The sequence below is a fragment of the Scyliorhinus canicula genome, chromosome 5 (genome assembly GCF_902713615.1).
Source record: "Scyliorhinus canicula chromosome 5, sScyCan1.1, whole genome shotgun sequence".
NCBI lineage: Eukaryota > Metazoa > Chordata > Chondrichthyes > Carcharhiniformes > Scyliorhinidae > Scyliorhinus > Scyliorhinus canicula.
In genome coordinates this window covers 169,292,439-169,316,269 of record NC_052150.1, presented here as the reverse complement: position 1 = coordinate 169,316,269, position 23,831 = coordinate 169,292,439, and the positions used below count along the sequence as shown (strand labels likewise).

At 50.8% G+C, this 23,831-nt stretch overlaps 1 protein-coding gene across 1 annotated transcript in view; it reads right to left on the bottom strand.

Moving 5' to 3' along the window:
* LOC119966421 (zinc transporter ZIP12-like) overlaps window positions 1–23,831 on the bottom strand; it is a 152,785-nt gene that overhangs the window by 94,429 nt on the left and 34,525 nt on the right. The window contains exons 6-8 of the mRNA XM_038798047.1: window positions 19,629–19,806; window positions 7,794–7,966; window positions 4,111–4,263 (exon numbers count right to left, since the gene is read on the bottom strand). Coding sequence (XP_038653975.1) covers window positions 4,111–4,263; window positions 7,794–7,966; window positions 19,629–19,806 — 504 coding nt within the window. The remainder of the gene's footprint in view (window positions 1–4,110; window positions 4,264–7,793; window positions 7,967–19,628; window positions 19,807–23,831) is intronic.

The window sequence follows — 23,831 nt, the reverse complement described above, 5'->3', positions numbered from 1 at the left end:
TCGCCAGTGCTGTCATGCAGCCTCCTGGACATTACCAGCACCCGGGTTGTGTCTGTGTGCTGCGCCCGACGTACCACCAACCTCCTCCACCTCCTCCTCCACCTCCTCCTCCACTGCCTCATCCTCCTCCTCGTTAGCACCACTGCCAGTGGCTTCTCCCTCCGACTCCTCCACCAGGGCATCTCCCCTCTGCATTGCGATGTTGTGCAGCGCACAGCAGACCACAACAATGCGAGCGACCCTCCCAAGCTGGTACTGCAGGGCCCCTCCGGAACGTTCCAGGCACCTGAATCTCATTTTCAGAAGACCGAAGCAGCGCTCCACCACACCCCTGGTTGCTGCATGGGCCTCATTGTAAAGGGTCTCCGCGTTGGTTTGAGGCCTCCGTATGGGCGTCATCAGCAAAGACCTCAGTGGATAACCCCTGTCGCCCAGCAACCAGCCCCTCAGCCGGGGGCGCCGTCCCTCAAACATAGCAGGGATGAATGACTGCGCAAGGATGTACGCATCATGCACACTCCCTGGGAACCTTACGCACACATGCATGATCTTCATGTGGGGGTCGCATACCACCTGGATGTTCATGGAGTATGTCCCCCTCCTGTTGGTGAACACTTCCCTGTTGCCTGCAGGCGGGCGCATGGGGACGTGAACACCATCAATCACTCCCTGGACCATCGGTATCCCGGCCACATTGGCAAATCCACGGGCTTGTGCTTCTTGATTTGCTCGGTCCTCGGGAAAGGATATGTAGCGGTCCGCGATGGCGAACAGGGCGTCGGGCACGTCCCGGATGCACCTGTGGACCGATGCCTGCGATATCCCGGATAGATCCCCGCTCGGAGACTGGAAGGAACCGGTAGCATAGAGGTTAAGTGCCACCGTCCCCTTGACGGCAACCGGTATCGTGTGTCCTCCTCCCGTTCCACGTGAGGCGAGGTGCGCCACGAGGTGGTAGATATGTGCCACCCTCCCACTACTCCCTCTCCCCCCTCCCACTACTCCCTCTCCCCCCTCCCACTACTCCCCTCTCCCACCCCCTCCCACTGCTCCCTCTCCCACCCCCTCCCACTACTCCCTCTCCCCCTCCCACTACTCCCTCTCCCCATCCCACTACTCCCTCTCCCACCCCCTCCCACTACTCCCTCTCCCACCCCCTCCCACTACTCCCTCTCCCCCCTCCCACTACTCCCTCTCCCCCCTCCCACTACTCCCTCTCCCCCCTCCCACTACTTCCCTCTCCCCCCTCCCACTACTCCCTCTCCCCCAATTCCCACTACTCCCTCTCCCCCCTCCCACTACTCTCTCTCCCCCCCTCCACTACTCCCTCTCCCTCCTCCCACTACTACTCCCTCTCCCGCAATTCCCACTACTCCCTCTCCCCCCTCCAACTACTCCCTCTCCCCCCTCCAACTACTCCCTCTCCCCCCTCCCCTACTCCCTCTCCCCCCCTCCACTACTCCCTCTCCCCCCTCCCCACTACTCCCTCTCCCCCCCTCCCACTACTCCCTCTCCCCCCCACTACTCCCTCTCTCCCCCCCCACTACTCCCTCTCCCCCCACACTGCTCCCTCTCCCCCCTCCCACTACTCCCTCTCCCCCCTCCAACTACTCCCTCTCCCCCCTCCACGTACTCCCTCCTCCCCCCTCCACTACTCTCTCTCCCCCTCCCACTAATCCCTCTCCCCCCTCCCACTACTCCCTCTCCCCCCTCCACTACTCCCTCTCCCCCCCACTACTCCCTCTCCCCCCTCCCACTGCTCCCTCTCCCCTCCCCCCACTACTCCCTCTCCCCCCCACTACTCCCTCTCCCCCACTACGCCCTCTCCCCCCTCCCACTACTCCCTCTCCCCCCCTCCCACTACTACTCCCTCTCCCGCAATTCCCACTACTCCCTCTCCCCCTCCCACTACTCCCTCTCCCCCTCCACTACTCCCTCTCCCCTCCCCACTACACCCTCTCCCCCCCTCCCCTCCTCCCACTACCCCCTCCCCCCCCACTACTCCCTCTCCCCCCCTCCCACTGCTCCCTCTCCCCCCTCCCCACTACTCCCTCCCCCCCTCCCACTACTCCCTCTCCCCCCTCCCACTGCTCCCTCCCCCCCTCCCACTACTCCGTCTCCCCCCTCCCACTACTCCCTCCCCCCCTCCCACTACTCCCTCCCCCCTCCCACTACTTACTCCTCCCCCTCCCACTACTCCCTCTCCCCCCTCCACTACTCCTCTCCCCCCTCCACTACTCCCTCTCCCCCTACTCCCTCTCTTCCTGCTCCACTTCTCCCTCTCCCCCCTCCACTACTCCCTCTCCCCCCCTCCCACTACTCCCTCACCCCCCCACTGCTCCCTCTCCCTCCCACTACTCGCTCCTCTTCTCTCTCCCCCCCCTCCCCCCCCCCCCCCCTCCCCCCGGCCGCTGCGTTCACGGGGATGCCTTCCCCAGTTTGTGGAGACTCCGGGACGGTCCGCTCACCTCGTCACTGCTCGTCAGCCAGCATGACTGATGGTGTGATGACTTTAAATAGCAGGCGTGGACGGCGACGGCGTGACCCCAGTTTGGCCCATCCGTGCCGGAGTATAGCGGGGGTTCCGGAGAATTGCCATTTTGGGTGCATCGGGCAATTCTCCAGGTTTTTGCGCGCAGAACACGACGGAACAGGTTTGGCCGTTTCGGAGACTAGCGTCACGTGAAAAACTGACGCGGCCCGCTATTCTCCCAACCAGCGTGACATCGGAGAATCGCGCCCAGTATCACATTGCTGTTGGTACCCCCAGCAATTTTCTTCAGGCGAGTTCCAGAAATCCTTTGATTTGGGAATGAGACCAATTAATCCTGTTCGTGAGCTCACTGTCAACTCAGTAAGGACCAGTTTGAGTTTTTGGTGGGGCGCTTGGGTTGAGTGTTGGATCAGGGACAGATCAGGTGAATGGAGGGGGCAACACTGTGGGGGAGCCAGTTATGTCCACTACATTGCTATTGGTGTGTGGAGGATGTGCAGAGAATGACCTGTCCATGCTCGGGCAGTATAGGGGGTCATGGCCCTCCTGGCATCAAAGGGACTTTGGAAGAGGGGTTTAGACAATATTGCGAGTGCAGCTGAGTGCCAGGAAGGCGACAACTGGGAATGAGAGCTCGATTCTCAGATTCGAACTCTAATACTGACAAGGATCAAAATTCTTACAGCAGGGGCAGAATTCTGGGTGTGAGAAGGGCAATGGAGAAGGATGAGGGGCAGGAAGGCAACCCTAAAGTACCCTGCAATTAACACTGCAATGAAGTTACTGTGAAAAGCCCCCAGTCACCACATTCCAACACCTGTTCAGGTACACAGAGGGAAAATTCAGAATATCCAAATTACCTAACAGTACGCCTTGTGGGAGGAAACCGGGTTTGGGGTCAGAAGGCGGCCTGACACCAGGAACTAACTGCCATGGGAAAACCTGTGGGAGATGCAGGAAGACAGCATTAGAACAGGCCTTTCGGAGCAGCAGCTTCCGCAGTGCTGAGGCTAACAAATGCAGTTGGATCTTTGATGTGCGGTTATAGACAGAGAGGAGGACACACCAGCCCTTTCATCTGCAGATTATCACCCTCTTCCACAGGAATACTTGGCTCTCTTTCTCTGACTTGCTCCTACAGGTTCATCCTGTCAATCTCAATGGCTCCATAGCAGTGACAATGTGGAGATTGACACTTCTCCAGTGTGAGCCCACTCCCTGGCATCGGTGTGCCCTTTTCAGCTGTAAGGACTGAGGAGAGATAAAGCACTGCTGGCTTCTTTGACCGTTGCCAGTGATTCACTGACATATGATGCTGCCTGCCTCTGCAAAAATCATCGGTTGTGACTTCTTCTCCACCTCTCACTGCCTCCAGACCCGAAACACTCCCGACATTGATTTCTCTACTCTGGGAGGAAAAGTCGGTCCCAGGCATATTTTCTGCCAAAATTGGCAGCAAGGATAGTACAATTAAAAATGCACATTATCTAATAATTGATCGTAATCACCAGTCACAGGAATGCTTTGACGAAGGATTAATGTTGAATGAGTATTTCTTTTGATAAGAGCTTTTAAGGCATATTCATTTTTCAGTTAACATTATTTTTTGTACTTACCTGACCTCTCAATGTTAATAGGAGTGAGAATAGCTTTTCGATGAGGAAAAATACATATATTCCTCCAAGTACAGTAAGCGCTTTCCAAATGTATCCTTTGTCTTCAGAAAAATGACCAGTGTCTTTTCGCTCGTGGTCATGTAGACCAAGAACCTTAACACAAGAGGGTTGAACAAAAATGCACACTTAGGCAGCTGTCTTCAGTACTTCATTGGTTTATGTCTCAAGGCAACAACACCAGGAGGTTATTTTTGAACAACTGCCTCCACATTTGGTATTGCCACATTAATCCAAATATGGGCCCAAAAGAAGATTTATTTATCGGCAACAATCTTTGTATAGGAACAGTTAGGCTTGAAGGACATCCAGTGCAGGACCTTGAAACTTAGGTAACTGAGACTTATGCATGCTGGATGTTCCAGGGCAGCTAACCAATTAACTGGCAGTGAAATTCAGTGAACCGGCCTCTGCACTGCTATATTTGCACTGCTATGTGCATTCACCACTGCTTCTCAGATTTGGACCTTAGCTGAGGTGGGTAACTGACTCGCTATAACCGTCTTGGTACAAGGTATCCTGCTCTGGGAAAGTACAGGATTGAGTCAAGCACATCCACCCCGCAAGCAGAGTGTCAGTGCCCACGGGGGTCTGGGCCTTCCACCCAGTTGTACTTGGATGATATTAGGTCCTCTAGTTCTCACTCTCACATATCCTCACCCTCCCACACCCAGCCCCATGGTCTTTTTACCTTCCATGCCAAATGCTCATTTGAAAAAAATAAAACTGCTGTTTGCACAAACTTATAAAAGTCTCAATCAATACTATAATCGCTTAAAGATGCCAATCAAGAAAAGTCAACAATTCACTTGAGTTGTCAAAACAGAAACTCCTGATGAGCTAATGCTTTTATTGGTTTGGGTTCAAAGTCAATATGCATAATGAAGCTTGCTTGATTGACATTTTTAACTGGTTATATTAAGTTGTTCTTCTTGTGGTATCTTTTGTCAATGTCTCAATAATTACTTGGGCAAGATTAAGTGATGAGAAATGTTTGAAATCTGTGTTATTGCTACTTTAATGGTCTGTCTGATTAACACTTATACAGCATTGTAATGTTGTGGGAACAATAGTTTATTTTCAAAGAACTTTTTTAGATAGATCTTTTTTCTCTCAGCAGTTCAACACTTGCCATTATCATTATATGACTCATTGGTTATTTACAGAGTGCATATTGGGAATAGAATGGACATGTGGTGGCATGGACAGTATGGGGGGGCAGGAGATTCTCCCTTGCAATGGGCAGCACGGTAGCATGGTGGTTAGCATAAATGCTTCACAGCTCCAGGGTCCCAGGTTCGGTTCCCGGCTGGGTCACTGTCTGTGCGGAGTCTGCACATCCTCCCCGTGTGTGCGTGGGTTTCCTCCGGGTGCTCCGGTTTCCTCCCACAGTCAAAAGATGTGCGGGTTAGGTGGATTGGCCATGCTAAATTGCCTGTAGTGTCCTAAAAAGTAAGGTTAGGGGAGGGGGAGTGGGGGGGGGGGGGGGGTTGTTGGGTTACGGGTATAGGGTGGATACGTGGGTTTGAGTAGGGTGATCATTACTCGGCACAACATCGAGGGCCGAAGGGCCTGTTCTGTGCTGTACTGTTCTATGTTCTAATGGAACCAGCCAGACCTGGAGTGCAGGGTGTGGATAGCAAGCCCCCTTTTCCTATGCCAGTGAAAATTGGGAGCATAATGAACGGGGTCAGATTGTTGTAGGCTCTAGTATCATTCTGAAAATCCGAGCTTCACAGACAGTCTTCATGTATAAATCAAAAAGGTGGATTGGTCTATCTGTGTGATATTTCAATCAGTATTGTTGATGAAGCACAGCCAATATGACCTTCATCCCCAGTGGGTTGGTAGGTTTTTGTCCCTCTGGGATGAAAATCTTTGTCACTGCAAATGGTTTCATTGAACTTTAAGGCTGTGAACTGTAAAATCTCACCCATCAAAGCAGCAAGTTCAAATATGTTAAAGACATATAATTAGAACTTATATATATTCAATGCATTGTCATCATTCCAGGACAGCTCAATGTGCATGTAAATTATGTTTAGTGTTTAGTCTCTATCGTATAAATCCAATTGCACAGAATAAAGTCCCACAAAGAGATCATGAGAATTTAATCTCTGCTGTTTTGCTGGTTTGGTTCTGGGAGGAACGTAGGCAAAGACTCGAGGAGAACTCCCTGCTCTTTGTCAATTAATGCCAACAAGGTCTCCATTTAAATGGCTATAGAGGTGAACCCAGAGGTGGATTGCCCGCAATTTCCCATCACCAGGTGGCTTGCCGTGGTCTCACCTTGGCGCCATTTTTGGGGAGTCTAATTGAGGAAGTGGATACCTGCAGGTAGATTGTGGCCTATCAAGCCCCTTTATGTACCTGTCAATGCCAGTATACACTACTCTGGTCAGCAATTGAATCTTGGTACATGAATAGAGACAGCCTTCCAGCTGCAAATTGGGAAGCCAGCACTCTTTGTTCAGGTTTAACCTCCCTCCCCATCCGTTGGCTGTGACTGTAAAATCACTGCAGGTGTGTTTTCCCATCCAGTAAAATGGTTTGGCAGCTGAAGCCAAAACTTTTAAAGTTTAAAAAAAAATCTCCAGAAGGCCCTGCCATCTTGTGACACTCTCTCTTTCACCTGCCTACATGTGTCAGTACTGAAGGCCCTCCAACATCAGGAGCCTGCCCTTTGCTCTTAATTATGTGGGCTCTCGAAATGTCCACATATTTGGCCGCCTCCTCAAATATCACCCTCTGGATCCCAAGAATGACGTGCGCGGGATCCCTCCTGATTGTAGGATCAGGACCTGTAAATGAATATTCAGCCCAGAATCTCTCCCTAAATACAACACTTTCAACAGACGTTCCTTTAGTATTGTGCTGAAGTGTAGGAAGCGAGAGTGCAGCAAGTGCAACTTTTTCAAATTTATCGTTGAGTTTGAGTCAATAACATGTTGACTCAGGAAAAATATGGAAAGCTATGTAAAATCAGGTTTTGTTCTTCATAAAAAAGTTCAGCCTTCACGTCATACCCAAAATATCTTTGTTTCCAGAAGCTTACAGCTTTGTTCTCCATTCAGTCTGTTTTTCATGTAATAGGTTTAGCACAGAATTATAAGGAGCAATTTCTCAAGTATGTGCGGCCACGAGGGATTGTCATTCGCCTGTTGTGCAACCTCAAGAAAACTGTTCTATCTTTTCACTGAAGTAAAATTATTTTCCTACACTGTAAGCCTGTCAGTTACTGTGCTGTTTCTTTCTCTTAAAGCTTTGATCACAGAATCACAGATTTGTTACAGCACACCCGGCCCACCATGTCTGCACCGGCTCTCTGAATGACCAATTCACTTAGTGCCAATCTCCCACCTTCTCCCTGTAATTCTGCAAATTCTTCCTTTTCGGATAACAAGTCTAATTCCATTTTGGATGCTTCAATTGAACCTGCCTCCACCGCACTCTCAGGCAATGCATACATTACAGGCCTTCACCACATTTTTCTCCAATCAGTTTTGCTTCTTTCGTCAATTATTTTAAATCTGTGCCCTCTTGTCCTTGATGTCAGTAGTTCTGCTGTCTCCTGTCCCCAGAGTGTTTTGCCAACCCAACATTGTCACTTCTGTGCAGGAACTTACCTGGGGCAAAAGATGCATCAATGCATCACCTGACATTGTTCCGACAGCAATACCTACAAACAGCTGCAGAGTAAGCTGGTATGTCTGTTTGCATGAGTTGAAGATAAGTAGGATGATACCACACATGGAGCTCACAGTAATTATCAAAACAGCCACGGTGCTGTATCCATATTCTAGAAAAAAAAAGACCACAATCAGCATTCCTGAATCTGCATTAAAATATTTAGAAAATGCAAATATCCACTTGAAAAAATGTGTGATAAAAGATAATTAGGGTTCATCTTTGGGTTAAATTATGGAAAACAGAGAGAGGAATCCGTTCAAAAGTAAACAATATTAAATCTCACAGGCAGGTTCAATTGAAGCATTCAAAATGGAATTAGACTGTTATCCGAAAAGGAAGAATTTGCAGGATTACTGTGCAAATAAAATGAAGCTGATTTTATACGAAGTAATTAACTGTTAGAAGTAGCCATTTATGGTTCAATGATTATTGGACCATATAATAGTGACACTATCTATATAGACGAAGAACATTTCAGTTGTTACCGAAGGCTCCTTGATACTTTGTGCTATCAATAGCCTCTCAGTACAAACCAATCCAAGTATTTGTATGTGGATGCCAGATGACAAATAGTATCTCGTGCAATTGGAGTGGAATGGTGCCCTGATATTCACTCTTCACGCTTAAAAATTATTTCTGTTGCTACAAAATCCCATTTGGCTCTGAATAATTACCTGAATGTTAGAATTTAAGGAGCATGTAGGAGCCATGTATCGCAGTGTAAATAGTGCAATTGCCAATTCTGGATTAATCTCCACAGACACAATTTTTAAAGTTTACTTATCAATTAGAATTATGAGACTGAAATAATTACTCGGCGGGGGTTGGGGGGGGGGGGGGATACCCTGGTCTCCTGAGTAACTCTGGCATTGCAACATTTCTGAGAATTTACTTAGTATCCCTTACAAAGTAAATACCAGTCAGGTGGGCAGGGTCAGGACCTCTATAGGCAGGGTTTCTCAGTCATGTGTTACAGACACCTGGTCAGCTCTCAACAGTGGCCAAGATGCCATAACTTTTTCAATTTTAAGACGGTGCGGGATGATCAATTCATTCCAGGAGAGATAGTGGGCGGAATTCTCCGCTCCCCACGACGCTGGGGGGAATAGCGGGAGGGCCTCACGACATTTTTTGCGACCCCCCACTATTCTCCCCCCCCCCCCCCCCCCCCCCCCCCCCACGCTCGGCCCACGCCCAGAATCGGTGCTCGCCGTTTTTCACAGCAAACAGCGATTCTCCGAAGCCGATGGGCTGAGTGGCCGGCCGTTTACGACCTTTTCACGACGGCGGCAACCACACCTGGTCGCCACCATCGTGAAATAGGCGCCAGAAGCCCGTTTGGGGCTTCTAGGCGCCCGAATGTCACGGCAGTACCACGGGACGCACTATTTTCCCTCCGCCGCCCCGCAAGATCAAGCTGCCACGTCTTGCGGGGTGGCTGAGGGAAAAGATGCTTGGTGCGCGGCCTTGACGACCGTCGTGAAGGCCGCGCCGCCGAGACGCCCGGGGCCCCGCTCCTAGACCCAATGGGGGGGGGAGAATCGGGTCCCTGGAGGGGGCGCGGAGGCGGCCGTGGGTGACGGCCTCTTCCACGGCAGCCTTCCCGATTCTCCGCCATTGCGGAGAATCGCGCCCCATATAAGAAATACGGCTTAGTTATTTTATAAACAAACTTTATTAAAACAAAAGAAATGAAAACAATAATTAAACTTCTACTTCAGCTCTAACACTAACAGATTCTATGCAGTTTCTTAATCTTGGGCGGGATTCTCCCCCCCCCCCCCCCCCCCGCCCGGCGGTCGGAGAATAGGCTGGGGGCGGCGTAAATCCTGGCCCTGCCACCCCGTGATATTCTCCGGCCCCCCAAAAATCCCATTGACATGAATCACGCCTCGGAGAATGTCGAGGACCGTGTGACGCAATGGACCCCGGGGCCGCCCCAATTCTCCAGGCCGGATGGGGCGAAGTTGTGTAAATCAAAGGGGGGTTTGGGGAGTGTGCGTGCTGGGGAGGGGGTGGGGTGTCTGCCTGGCTATGTGCCAGCTGGCAACATTCGCAACCATGCAGCCCATGGCACCTGGCTGCAGGGGGAGGAGGTATGGGCAATGATCACATGTCGTCTATCCCTCCCACCCCCACCCCCACACCACCCCCAGCCTTTCCGGCCGTTATGTTCGGTCATCAGCCAGTGATTTTGGCCGCCGTGGCAAGAGCCGTACTTCTACATGTTGCCCTGGGGGAGATGGAGCAGGAGCGTGCCAGGGAGGCAGCGGAAGCTGCCGCAGAGGAACGTGCCACAGGGAGGCAGGTCACAGCCGCCCAGGCTGGAGGGCCGCCCACACGACAGGACGAGGAGGAGGAGGTGGTGGTGGTGCCACGGTGACGGAGACACCCGATGAGGCCCCGTTTGTACTGGCCCCGCTCACCGTACCAAGACCTCACGGACCGGGCATGCAGGAGGGGACTCCGGATGAGCCGGGAAACCGTCGCCCATATCTGCCACCTGATGGCACACCTGGCGCCGCATGTGGCACTGGAGGAGGACACCCTCTCCCCGTGGCCGTCAAGGGTACGGTGACCCTGAACCTTTATGCCACAGGGTCATTCCAGGCGCCGAGTTGGGACCTGTCCGGCATTTTGTAGGCGTTGGTGCACTGGTGCATCTGTGCAGTGACGGACTCCCTGTATGCCATTGCGGAATACTACATCCAGTCCCCTGTGCACTGGGCCAGCCAGGATGCCCGGGCAACGGGCTTCGCTGCCGTGGCCAGGATGCCTGGTATCCGCCTGGTGCTCCGGGTCTGTCCCTGGCTCGTGGGATGCCCAGGATGCCCATGGTCCAGGGGGCAATCAATGGGATGCATGTCGCCGTGCGGCCAACTGTGGATAACAGGGCCGTGTTCACGAATAGGAAGGGGACCTATTCCATGAACGTGCAGGTGTTCTGTGACCACCGCATGAGGATCCTCCACGTCTGTGCCAGGTACCCTGGCAGTGTATATGACTCATCCGTATTGGCGCAATCTTTCATCCCCACCATGTTCGAGAGACCCCCCCCCCCCGGTTGAGCGGCTGGTTGCTGGGCGACAGGGATTACCCATTGCAGTCGTGGCTGATGACACCTATACGTAGGCCATAGACTGACGCGGAGAACCTCTACGACGATGTCCATGCAGCGACTAGGGGTGTGATAGAGAGGTGCTTTGGTCTGCTGAAGATGCGGTCTGGTGCCTGGACCGCTCTGGAGGGGCCCTCCTGTACCCGTCAGATAGGGTCGGCCACATTGTTGTGGTCTGCTGCGTCCTGCACAACATAGCCAAGCAGAAGGGCGATGTGCTGCAGGCAGAGGAGGGGGAAGGGGAGGAGCAGCAGGAAGAGGTGCAGACTTCCCCAGATGAGGAGGATGGGGGCAATGATCAGGACAGACGGGCTGGACATGGACGGGAGGCTGCCCACCGTTACCGGCTGGGCCAGTGGGCATGGGACAGGCTGCTAGACGCCCGGTTCATGGGCGACATGGGAATCGCTGAGTATGGGCACAGACTGCACACTACGGCACCAGCCTACCATCCTCACCCCACCCACCTGACACCAACCACCCTCACCCCGCCCGCATGCACACCACCCCTCCATTGCACATCCACCTGCGGCACAATGGGCAGGGCTCACACGGTCGCCGGTGGAAGCGTGTCTATTGGAGGCCATGGAGTATGATGACAACCTGTTCTGCGATGAGCTCTGGACTCTACATCGTTGGACAATGTCTGACCCATGGCCATAGTACCACCCTCCACCCGGAAATGACACTGCAGCGCACGGTCCTGTCACCTGCCCGGGGAGTGGCGAGGGCGACCCGGGGTGGGGGGGGGGGCACACTCACCTGAGGCTGACGTTCTATCACCCCTCACACACACACAATGGCGCTTACCTCACCCCCGCACGCTTCGGACAGAGCACAAAGGCAGCTTCTGTATGTGTGAAAGTGATTTTAATAACAAACAGTTCATACACGTCCCCTAGCCCCAGAACTAATCTGTGCCCTGCACCCGTACCAACTTACTCAGTGTCTAATTTTTTTGGCCTGACAAGCCCAATGACTACGTCTAGGTCAGGGGTGGGCAAACTTTTCCGTGCAAGGGCCACATTCAGAAATTCACAATTTTAAAGGGCGCATAGTATATTAAGTAAAATAATTAATATTTTAAATAGCCAAAATAAAACGTCTTTAAAGAAAAAAAAGCACATTTATTTGAAAAACAAAGTAACTCAGTAAGTAACAGAACAATGTCAATGAGAATGATGCATCTGACTGCAGTCATTTACCAGTTTGTTGAAATCAGGTGTCAAGTTGCTTGTGCTGATCCTTAACACTGACAGAAGCACAGCCTAGCCGAGTCAACGATAAAAACGCGCGTAGTGGGGTGGATGAGTGGGGCTGCCTTATTGGTCGGTTTAGTTGGGTGTGCGACGAATAGGAGTCCAGGTTACAAACAATAATAAGGCTTATTGTTTGTAACCTGGACTCCTATTGGTCGCACACCCAACTAAACCGACCAATGAGACAGCCCCACTCATCCACCCCACTACGCGCGTTTTTATGCGGCCCGCCAATGAGGTGCCCGGAATCATAACTGCCATTTTTGAAAAGCCGCTGGGGAAAAGCCGCTGAAGTAAATGCGCTTATTGAATAAGCGCATTTACTTCAGCGGCTTTTCCCCGGCGGCTTTTCAAAAATGCCGGTTATGATTCCAGGCACCTCATTGGCGGGCCGCATAAAAACCTTTGTCGGGCCGCATGCGGCCCGCGGGCCGTAGTTTGCCCACCCCTGGTCTAGGTGGTTCCCCCAGTCGGTCCAGCAAAACTGGAGATGGACTCCTGTGATTCCTGCCCTGTGACTAGGGACCCCTTTGGCGACCGTTTCCTGGGGTGGCCCGGTCTAGATGGGCCAGGCTGCGGCTCCGGCTGGGATGGCGAGCTGCCAGCCTGTTCTGCCCACTGCCCACCAGATGCACCTGGGACGGAAGGGGGGGGGAGTCCGAGGTGTTCCGGTGTTCTGGGACCTTCCCTACAGGGGGACCTGGAACGGGCCCCAGCACCTCCTCCTCCCTCGGGGTGCCCGATGGCCCCCCGGGGCTCTACATGGGTCGGGGTGCGAACGGACTGAGCACCCGACGCCCCCCTGACACCTGGCGCTGCCAGTCCTGGAAGCCTGCCCTGGGATCAACAAGTGTCTGCAAGTTGCAGCTATGGAGCTCAGGGAGTTGGCCATCCCTGTCTGTGTCTGGATGACGCCGGCCAGCACCTAGGCAATGGCGCCGATGTCCTCAGCGATGGCCGGCAGAGACTGGGCCACAGCATTGAGCGCGTCTGCGATCTGCTGCTGGCTCTGGCACATGGCTGCCTGTGAGAGGGCAGCCATGTCCTGGGCCACGGACACCACCTGCACGGAAAGCCCCACACCTTGCATACTGCGACCCATGTCTGACACCGTCGCACAATTGTCTCCACTGCGGACGCCACTCGTGCGGTGTCAGCGTGGGTGGCACGCATGACTGGCACCACTCCCTGCTCCTGCACATGGGTGGACTCCTCCACCTGCGTCTGCAGCTGCCGCAAGGTGGCCGTCACCCCCTTCGGTCGTTCCTTGGTCCGTGACTGCATCGGGTCTATGGGTGAGTGTGGTAACTCCAGGAACCCGGGAGCCTTCTGGGCGGCAGATGGTTGCCTGCGCCGGGCTGCCCTCCGGCCGCCCGGCCCCTCGGCTGTTCCTGCCTCCACTTGCTGTGCCGGGACAGCTGTGTTGTGCGCACCAGTTAGTGTCCCAGATGCCTCATCGCTAAAGTGCACAACCAAGGTGAGTGTTGCTGCGATGGTGGAGAGTGTAGGAGATAGCAGTGGCGTAATGGCGTGCTCCTCATCCAACCCGAAGTCCAGGGTCCCCTGGAGTGGTGATTCCTGTCCATCCGTCCCCTGTGTGTTAGGGACCTGTGTGTCGGTGTCCTGTGCGCCAGGTCCACTGTCGAGAAGACCCGGTACTGTGCAATCTGATTGACCATATCAGATATGCGTGGGAGGGGGTACACATTGAGCTGCATATACTGGTTGATGGTCTGACTGTAGTCAACGACCATCCTGTTTTTCTCCCCGGATTTCACCACTACCACTTGGGCTCTCCATGGGCTGTTGCTGGTCTCGATGATACCTTCCCGCATCAGCCGCTGGGCCTCAGACCTGATGAAGGTCCTGTCCTGGGCGCTGTACCGTCTGCTCCTGGTGGCGACGGGTTTGCAATCCGGGGTGAGGTTTGCAAAAAGGGAAGGCGGGTTGACCTTAAGGGTCACGAGGCCGCAAACAGTGAGGGGTGGGAGGGGCCCGCCAAATTTCAGGGTTAGGCTCTGGAGGTTGCACTGGAAGTACAGGCCAAGTAGCAAGGCAGCGCAGAGGTTGGGGAGGATGTAGAGCCGGAAGCCGCTGAACTCTATGCCCTGGACGGTGAGGGTGGCGATGCAGTACCCCCGGTTAGCCACGGAGTGGGATCCGGAGGCCAGAGAGATTCTTTCATTAGCGGGGTGTACCGCGAGGAAGCAGCGCCTTACCATATCAGGGTGGATGAATCAGTGCTCCCGGAGTCCAGCAGGCAGGATATCTCGTGCCCGTCGACCTTCACCTTTGTTGAAGCCGTCGCGACTGGTCGATCGTGACGAAGGCGAGACGGGGCTGGTCGTCGGCGGTTGCAGGCGATGAGCGGCCCAATGAGGTGCCCAATGGGCAGGGGTCCTGAGGCAGGTAAGGTGGTGGCGCCCTCGCGACGCACATGTCCTGTGGCATGCAAGATGGCGGCGCCCTCGCGACGCACATGTCCTGTGGCAGGCAAGATGGCGGCGCCCATTGGTTCTGAGGCAAGCAAGATGGCGGCACCCACGGGCCGCACGTGTTGTGAGTGGAGCAAGATGGCGGCGCCCACTGGTTGCACATGGGGGGTGCCGGGACAATAGCAGCGAAATGTCCCTTCTTGCCACAGGCCTTGCAGGGCGTGCTCCACGCCGGGCAGCACTGCCGGGGATGTTTTGTCTGTCCGCAGAAGCACTACTTGTGTCCTCCGGGGTTGGTTGGCTGCCGCGCGGCACAGGCGTGGGGTTGACTGAGGGCGATCGCTGGTGGGGTCCACGATGGGGTGGCCGCTGGCGGGGTCCATGATGCACGGTGGTGGGTGGGCCGTGCGGTCGGGGTCATAAGCCTGTACGTTGCGTGAGGCGACCGTGAGCGCTAGTTTCTTGGTCGCCGCGAGGTCAAGCGTGGCCCCTTCTAAGAGGCGCTGGCAGATGTAGTCAAACCGTATGCCCGTAACGAACGTGTCTCTCATTAGCAGGTTCGAATGTTCAGTGGCCGAAACGGCCTGGCAGTCACAGTCACTCACCAGGGCGAGCAGGGCACGCCAGAAACCTTCCACAGACTCACCGGGAAATTGGTGCTGCGTGGACAGGAGGTGCCTGGCGTAGATCTTGTTGGTCCGCTGATCATAATTCTCCTCCAGTAGCGCCATGGCCTCTGCATAGGTAGGCACGTCCTGGACGAGGGGAAAAACGTTGGAGCTCAGCCGCGTGTACAGAATCTGGAGCTTCTGTGCTTCTGAGATTGGGTCTGGCACAGACCCGATGTACGCTTCAAAACAGGCTAGCCAATGTTTGAAGTCCCTTTTTGAGTTGTCTGCTTGAGGATGCAGCTGCAGGCGATCCGGCTTGATGCGGAGGTCCATCTCTGAAAAATCTCTGTATAATAAATTGATGCACTATCAATTATGATGAGACGAGAGTAGAATGCAATCGAGGCTTTATTACACAGCGATGTGTGGCCTCCTACAGCAGCTGGCGAAATGGCTGCTGTTCGGCGAGCAGGCAGAGATCTACCCCCGTACCTGTAGTACAGGGGCCTTACCGTAATACTCATATGTACAATATAATACAACAATGGTGACTACCACATGCTCAAAACAGCATTTCTTCTCTCTCTCTCTAAGCTCCTCCCAGCCCCTCAAACAAAGGTTCTCCCCTGAGGTGGTCAGACTTGAATTCATTATCGTTATCTTGGCTGCCTGATTTCCCACTCCTGTTTCTACAAAAGAACAGAATTATGCCAGTCATATGCAACTAACTTTCACTTGATGTACAAGTAGGTCACTAGACTCTGTGCTGGGCTAACGGCTGGTCAAACAAGGTGATCTACAATTACAATGGATCTTGATTGGATCATGCTGGCTGAACCAGCCCAACTTGTATATTCCCACTAACGAGGTACTGGAGCAAGGTATCTCAGATTGTGGCCGTATCCCTCTGACTCTGCTGCTAGTTTGCTTTTCCCTCAGTCTGTTTAACCCCTAAATTGCCTGCGACATATTCAACCGCATTTCTGGACCCAAGTTCCTAATATCGCCCAATCATGGCACATGGATGTAGAGGAGGCCTGATGCTGAAGTGGTGGCTTTGTACCAAGTGAAGTGAGGTGTACCAGTCTCCAGAAGGACCAATTAGGACCCCACCAGTGAGGTTCGGGTGGGAAAGCGGAATAGATCCCTGAAGAATTGAAAACTATTTTTGTTTTAGCAACTGCAACAGGATCAACCCCTACCTCACTTTCTTCAGGTAGCTGATTGGACCATTGCCAGGTCAGATAGGGGGAGGGGAGGTGTGGGCTAGATGGTTTTGATAATGGATGGACAATGTGGGGGTCATGAATTAAAATCCCATCAGAGCAAGTTGTGGAACCTAACTGAATGTACAAATTTGTGGGTTGACACAAAATGAAAATGGCTGAATTGTTGTAAAAACCCAAATGGTCACCCAGTATGATCTCTGGCTAAGTCTTAATACCCTCATAAATCTAGCAATGAACAATTTATATGGTTGCATCAGTACACCCCACATTTCAAAAGAACAAATATTAAAACATAATGGGCGAGATTCTCTGACCCCCGCCGACCCCCCGCTGGGTCGGAGAATCGCCGGGGGGCGCGTGAATCCTGCCCCCGTCAGCTGCTGAATTCTCCGGCATCGTGGATTTGGCGGGGGCGGGAATCGCGCCGCGCCGGTCGCTGGCCGCTAGCAGCGGCCCCCCGGCAATTCTCCGGCCCGCGATGGGCCGAGTGGCCGCCCGTTTTTTTTTTCCCGCCGGCATAAATTAGAATAGGTCCTTACCGGCGGGACCTGGCGGCGCGGGCAGCCTCCGGCGTCCTCGGGGCGGCGCGGGGAGATCTGGTCCTGGGGGGTGCCTACACGGTGGCCTGGCCCGCGATCGTGGCCCACCAATCCGCGGGTGGGCCTGTGCCGTGGGAGCACACAATTCCTCCGCCTCGGCCGCTGTGGTCCTCCGCCATGGCCGATGCGGAGACAAACCCTCCTGCGCATGTGCTGGGATGAAGCCAGTACACGCTGGTGCTCCCGCGCATGCGCCAACTCACACAGGCCGGCCGAGGCCCTTCGGCGCTGGTTGGCATGGCGCCAAGCCCCTTCCCTGCTGGCCGGCGGGGCGCAACCCACTCCGGGCCAGCCTAGCCCCTGAAGGTGCGGAGGATTCCGCACCTTTGAGGCAGCTCTTCGCCGGAGTGGTTCTCGCCACTCCTTCCCGCCGGAGCTGCCTTGCCCTGCCGATTACGGCAGAATCCTGCCCATGAGCTTTAAAATTCCATCTAGCTGCATCTAAAATCTATATTTAATCGGTACTGAACATATATGCAGTATGTTAGCAGAAAAAAATGGTAGAATACAATAAATCCCCCAGCATCTGCAAAGATAACAGACTGGTTCACAACATGAATTGAGTTATTTCATCGGAAGGTTTATACATTGAACAGCAGCTCTTCCGTTCCTGTCCCAGTTGTTGATGAATCTGCATTTAGTGTTTCACTTTCAGTTTTCTCTTTCCTTTCTTTTTCTATCTTGTATTTTATTCACTGGAAAAGTATACTTTTTAAAATTAATTCTTAATTTCTCTTTCTTGGGATCTGGGTGTTCCTCGCTAGGAGAGCATTTATTACCCATCCCAAGTTATTCTGGGAAGATAACGATGGTGGACCTTCTTGAACTGCCCAGTGCCTTAATATAGCTAAGTTACGTGTGGGGTGACTTCAGAGGACAGTTAAAAATGAACCACACTGGTATGGGACTGGAGTCATACATAAACCAAGAAGGCACGTTTCCTTCTCCAAAGAATATTAGTGAACCAATTGGGTTTTGCAACAATTCTACAGATTCATTGTTACTTTTTCTAATCCTATCTGTTCTGGAATGATTTTTAACAAGGTCATGTTTTCTGAGGTTTAATCTTTGTCCTGAAATGTTTGCTTTCTGGTTTGTGAATATGTTTTTAGATTATCATAGAATTTACAGTGCAGAAGGAGGCCATTCGGCCCATCGAGTCTGCACCGGCTCTTGGAAAGAGCACCCTACCCAAGGTCCACTCCTCCACCCTATCCCCCATAACCCAGTAACCCCACCCAACACTAAGGGCAATTTTGGACACTAAGGGCAATTTATCATGGCCAATCCACCTAACCTGCACATCTTTGGACTGTGGGAAGAAACCGGAGCACCCGGAGGAAACCCACGCACACACGGGGAGGATGTTTAGATATTTGTTAATGAGTGCTGATAGCAGCTCTTATCTTGCACATGAAAAATGAGTACCTTCAAAAAGGAGGGCAAAGGATTTGATTTTAAATGTGTTTTATGTATACATTAATCCAGTGCGCTATTCATAAAATAACCATTCAGGGATCATGTTTTACATTTGAATGCTAAAATATCAACACAACCATGTAGCCAGGAGCATTTAAAGAGCTTTAGAAGACATTGTAATGTGAGGCAGATTATTTCTCATGATTTAGGGGGCTGAAAATGTACTGCAATAGTAAATTCTATTCAGAATTTCTACTCCATTAAGAGAACAGGTTGTAGGGCAGCATGGTGGCCCAGTGGTTAACACTGCTGCCTACAGCGCTGAGGACCCGGGTTCGATCCCGGCCCCGGGTCACTGTCTGTGTGGAGTTTGCACATTCTCCCCGTGTCTGCGTGGGTTTCACCCCCACAACCCAAAAATGTGCAGAGTAGGTGGATTGGCCACGCTAAATTGCCCCTTAATTGGGAAAAAAAGAAAACAGGTTGAAATTCTAACATTTTATAAAACGGCTGACTGTCACATACAACTTTACTTCTAAATTATATTTATTTTCACTACAGTTATAACAGGCCATTTATACAGTGAACTTGATTCTAATTTGTCTATTGCTGAAGTGTTCAGGGAAACGTATCATGATTTGTACACAGTTGCCGTCGACTCTATTTTAGCAGGTGTACAAAAGTATTATAAACTGGGCCCTATATGTTGGTTCTGAGTAATATGATCTGGCAGGCGGACTGTAACTTTTAACAGAGTTCAACCATCAATAATTTTACTACGTTGATGGTACAATTGGATGCTTTGAAGTTTTGGTTTGTAATCATCGTTAACCATAGTTTGCCCCTCACTGGGAAAGTACTAGGAGTTAATTCTAAAGAAAGAGGCCCTGTACTCTCAGAAATAATGCTTATTTCAATGAGAGATGTGTGAGAAAATATTTCAAATGAATCTGTGAAAGACTGGCAGAGAGCTTAATTGCAAAGAAAGAGCAAACCTAGTGCCTGGTCGATCCTACAGAGCACATAATAAGGTATGTGCATACATTGGTTCTCCATTGTCGAGATGCCAATTATAAAACAATGTTATTTGGTATGACTTACTCTCAGTGTTAGTTGGCAGGACAACGGACTGGGCATAATCCTGTTCACTGTGTTGACAAGCTCCACTAAGCAGCTGTTGAATAATTGCTGTGCTCATCTGGTTGAAATGTTCTTTTGAAATAACAGATTCACTGCCATTTGCAAAGATTCCCATTAGCTGTTCAGCAGAAAAGCAAACCTAGTTGCGGGGAAATAACAGTCAATTTATCGGAAGTTGAAGCTTTTATAAAACTAGAAAGGACCATTTAAGCCACAAGTTTCAATGAGGTACAGCAGAAATTAATAATCCATACACATGTTAAATTTGCTTGTGTGTCAGACCCACTATGCAGATGGAATATAATTTTTTTAAAATTCATTTATGGGGCATCGGCGTCATCAGTTAGGCCAACATTTATTGCCCAGCCCTCTGCCCTTCAGAAGGCAGTGGTGAATTACCTTCTTGAACCGCTGCAGTCCCTGAGGTGTAGGTACTCCCACAGATCTGCTCGGGAGGGAGTTCCAGGATTTTGACCCAGCGACAGTGAAGGGACGGTCATATATTTTCAAGTGGGGTGGTGAGTGACTTGGAGACGAATCTCCAGGTGGTGGGGTTCCCGGGTATCTGCTGCTCTTGACCGTCTAGATGGAAGTGGTCTTGGGTTTGGAAGGTGCTGCCTAAGAAACCTTGGCAAGCTACTACAGTGCATCTTGTAGATGGTACACACGGCTGCCACTGTTTGTCGGTGGTGGAGGGATTGAATATTTGTTGAAGGAGGAGCAATCAAGCGGGTTGCTTTGTTCTAGATGGTATCAAGCTTCTTGAGTGTTGTTGGAAATCACGCAACGTAGACAACCACAGTTGAACTCTAGATATTAGGCCATAATGTTCAGACTACTAAGGAGATTGTTTGAATACTTTTAACCTGGCAGAAAGTAATGAATTAGCAGCTAAAATGTCCGTGATTATTTACCTGATAGAAAGCCAACTTTGTTTCACCATTTTATAATTTTACTGAAAGTGTTAGGCAAGTCAGGCAGAATGCACGTGATGGTACTTTAGCTCATTTGTATTTTTGCTAGACCTTAAGGGTTTGGGGATGGGGTGTCGAGGGAAGGAAAATCTGCCAAAGATGTGCATTCTAATGAGAGGGAAGAGTTCACTCCCAAAACAAACCTGGTGATTAATTTCCACATTTAAGTCAATTAAACAGTATTAAATCTAGAACAGTTTAGGTAATTGAATTTGATGTACAAATACGTGGACTGACATGAAAAAAAATGAAAATGGTTGAACTGTAAAAACGGAAATGATGTGTTAATGTTCACCCAGTCTGATAAATGTAGGTGGCACAGCAGCAGAAGACAAAGTTTGTCAATAAAATTTAATTCAGTGGAAAAATTAGTATAATTAATATTATTTCCCCCTTGTGCAGCATTGTGCTGCAATATGTTTGGAACCCCATTGCAAAATGAGAGAAGCAGTGAGAAATGGATGCACACAATGGTCTATCCCTCCACCAAAATGCTGGTCGCAATTTTGCTGATACGTGTTAAGCAAGGACACAGATTTCAATGATGTTCAAAGCAGCTGAGCAACAAGGACAGCCCAGAAAACTGGTAAAAGCTGGCCAAAACCTTCCTAAATCTGGCAATTCAAGAGTCACCTGTCATTCGTAAACACGTTGTTACAGAGGCTTTGTAGATCAAATGGTTTGTATACACAAATCCCTTCACTTCTAATGAAAAGAAAAGGCAAGAACACAAAAGTCTGAAGTGGAAATCCAAACATCGAAGACATAAAGAAATTTGAATTTATATTTTCAAGTAATTTATTCCGATTCATTGTAGGCATTTTTATATTTCGCAATTAATGTAATGTTAAGAACAGAAAAACAAAAGTAATATTTAAGATTTTCTAAACTAGCGCATCATTTTGCCAAAAAATAATTCTTATTGTTTCATGGGATGTGCATATCATTAGTAAGGCCAGCATTTCTTTCCCACCCATAATTGCCCTTGAGCTGAGTGGTTTGCTGGGCCATTTCAGAGGTCAGTTAAGAGTCATTCACATTACAGTATGTCTGGAGTCACATGGAGGCCAGACCAGATAAAGATGGTAGATTTGCTTTCCCAAGAAACATTAATGAACCAGGTGGGTTTTCACAACAATTGGAGATAGTTTCATGATCACCATTAATGCCCCTCTGTGGTAGTGTCACCTCTGTGTGTATCGTGAACGCCCATTGGTCGTGTCCTATCTTACTGACCTATTGGTTGAGTGTCTGTGTGTCATATCTCTGGTGCTCCCTCTAGTGTCTAGCTAGTTTGCATGTACTTACATTAACCCCTTGTGTATCTACAGTGATGCATATCACCACATCCCCCCTTTATTCGTGTTACATATTTTCTGTACACTTAAAGAAAATTGAACAAAAAAACAGGTAGATAAGCGATGCTCTGTACAAGTTATGATAACAGTCATTAAACAATAAGTCCAACTCATTATGTATGAGTCCAAAACCCATCAATTATCATGGTTGAATGTCTTTCTTGTTGGGTTGCTGAGTTGGTGATTTTGACGGTGGCATGTCCTTGTGAACGCCATCGGTGTGCCTGTGCATAAGGAACCAAGAAGTGGTCAAATCACTTTGTTGTCTGATTTGGAGTCTTTGTTTCTTCCGATGCTTGTGATTGCGATGTTGGATGGCATCTGTCCTGAAAGCCAGATTGCCTGTTGGTAGTGCAGCAGATGTGAATTGGTAAGATGCATCGTCCAGCCATGGTATGTTATTGTACTGAGCTGAGCAGTAACAGTGTCCCTCATGGGCAGAGTTGTACCATGTCGTACCAGTTGTAGTTCCATTGGTGTAGTCTTTGTCTTGCTTGCTGTCGATGATGTTGCCTTTGGTACGTGTCGTGTTGTTGTCTTTGATATGGTTTCCATAGGTTGTGATGTTGTGTTGGTTGGTTTTGTTACCGTGTTTGCTTCGCTCAAGGACCACACTCTGTGGATAATAAGAGTCCTTCACACAGTTACTCGTGTCAGCGTGCTTTATGGCATCTGCTGTCACCTTGAGCGTTCCATCACTGAGGTTGTGGCGCTCCCCGTCTGGAGTCATGTCCGGCTTACTTGAATCAGCTTTGGCTTGTTGATTCTCCCCGTCTGGGTCTGGTCTGTTTCACCTGAGTCAGTTTTGGTTTGTTGATGCTCCCCGTCTGGAGTCATAGCAGGTTCACTGGAGTCAGCTAGGATTTCTTGATGCTCCACATCTGGAGTCAAAACATTCAGGAATGCATTTGCTTGTGGAGACGCTCGAGCGAATGAGGTTTGAAGTAACGTGGTGTCACCGGAGTCAGCAGTAGTCTCACTGTGATCGTCGAGTGCCTCTGTACACACTAGCTGAGGTCTGTCACATTGCACATCTTGTATGGGAAGTGGGATGCCGTCGTCACTTGTCTCACATACAGTGGGTAGAGCCTCAGTAGATTCTTGTTGTTCACTTGAGCTGGGTAGACTGTCAGCGTCTTCTTCTGGTGGCTCAAACAATGTGGGTGGACAGTCATAGTCGCTTTGTTGTTCACTTGAGCGTGGTAGACTGTCATAGTCACCTTGCTGTTCACTGGAGCGTGGTAGACTGTCATAGTCTTTCTGTTGTTCACATGAGCAAGGCAGACTTGCATCGTCTGCTGCTGGTTGCTCAGAGGAGGTTGCTAGACCCTCATGGTCTTGTTCATGCAAGGACTGCGCTTTGGATTCTTGCGTTGCTTCTATCGTGGAGGCTGTCCACGAGCTTGCTGTGGAGGCTTGTGTCACTCGAGTCACTTCTTGTTCTTGCAAGGACTGCGGTGTGGAGTCTTGCGGTTCTTCTATCGTGGAGTCTGTCCACGAGTTCGCTGTGGAGTCTTTCATTGCTTCCTGTGCAGAGGCTGGGACCCTTTGTGGTGCGTGAACCACTCTCTGTGTGGAGTCGGTAACCCTTCGCGGTGCATGGACCACTCTCTGTGTGGCAGCAGGCCGCTCTCTGTGGGCTTGTACCGCTCTCTGTCTCTTGGTGTCAGGCCGCAGCATAATCCTGCACTCACGACTCGGGATGTCATATATGCTGGGCTGAAGATCCTCAAATCCGAAGAACACATCCACGTCTGTGTCGGATTCGGTACTGGGGTCGCCATCTCGAATGATGAAACCTTCATCTGAGTCGTAGTCTTCTAGGACCATAA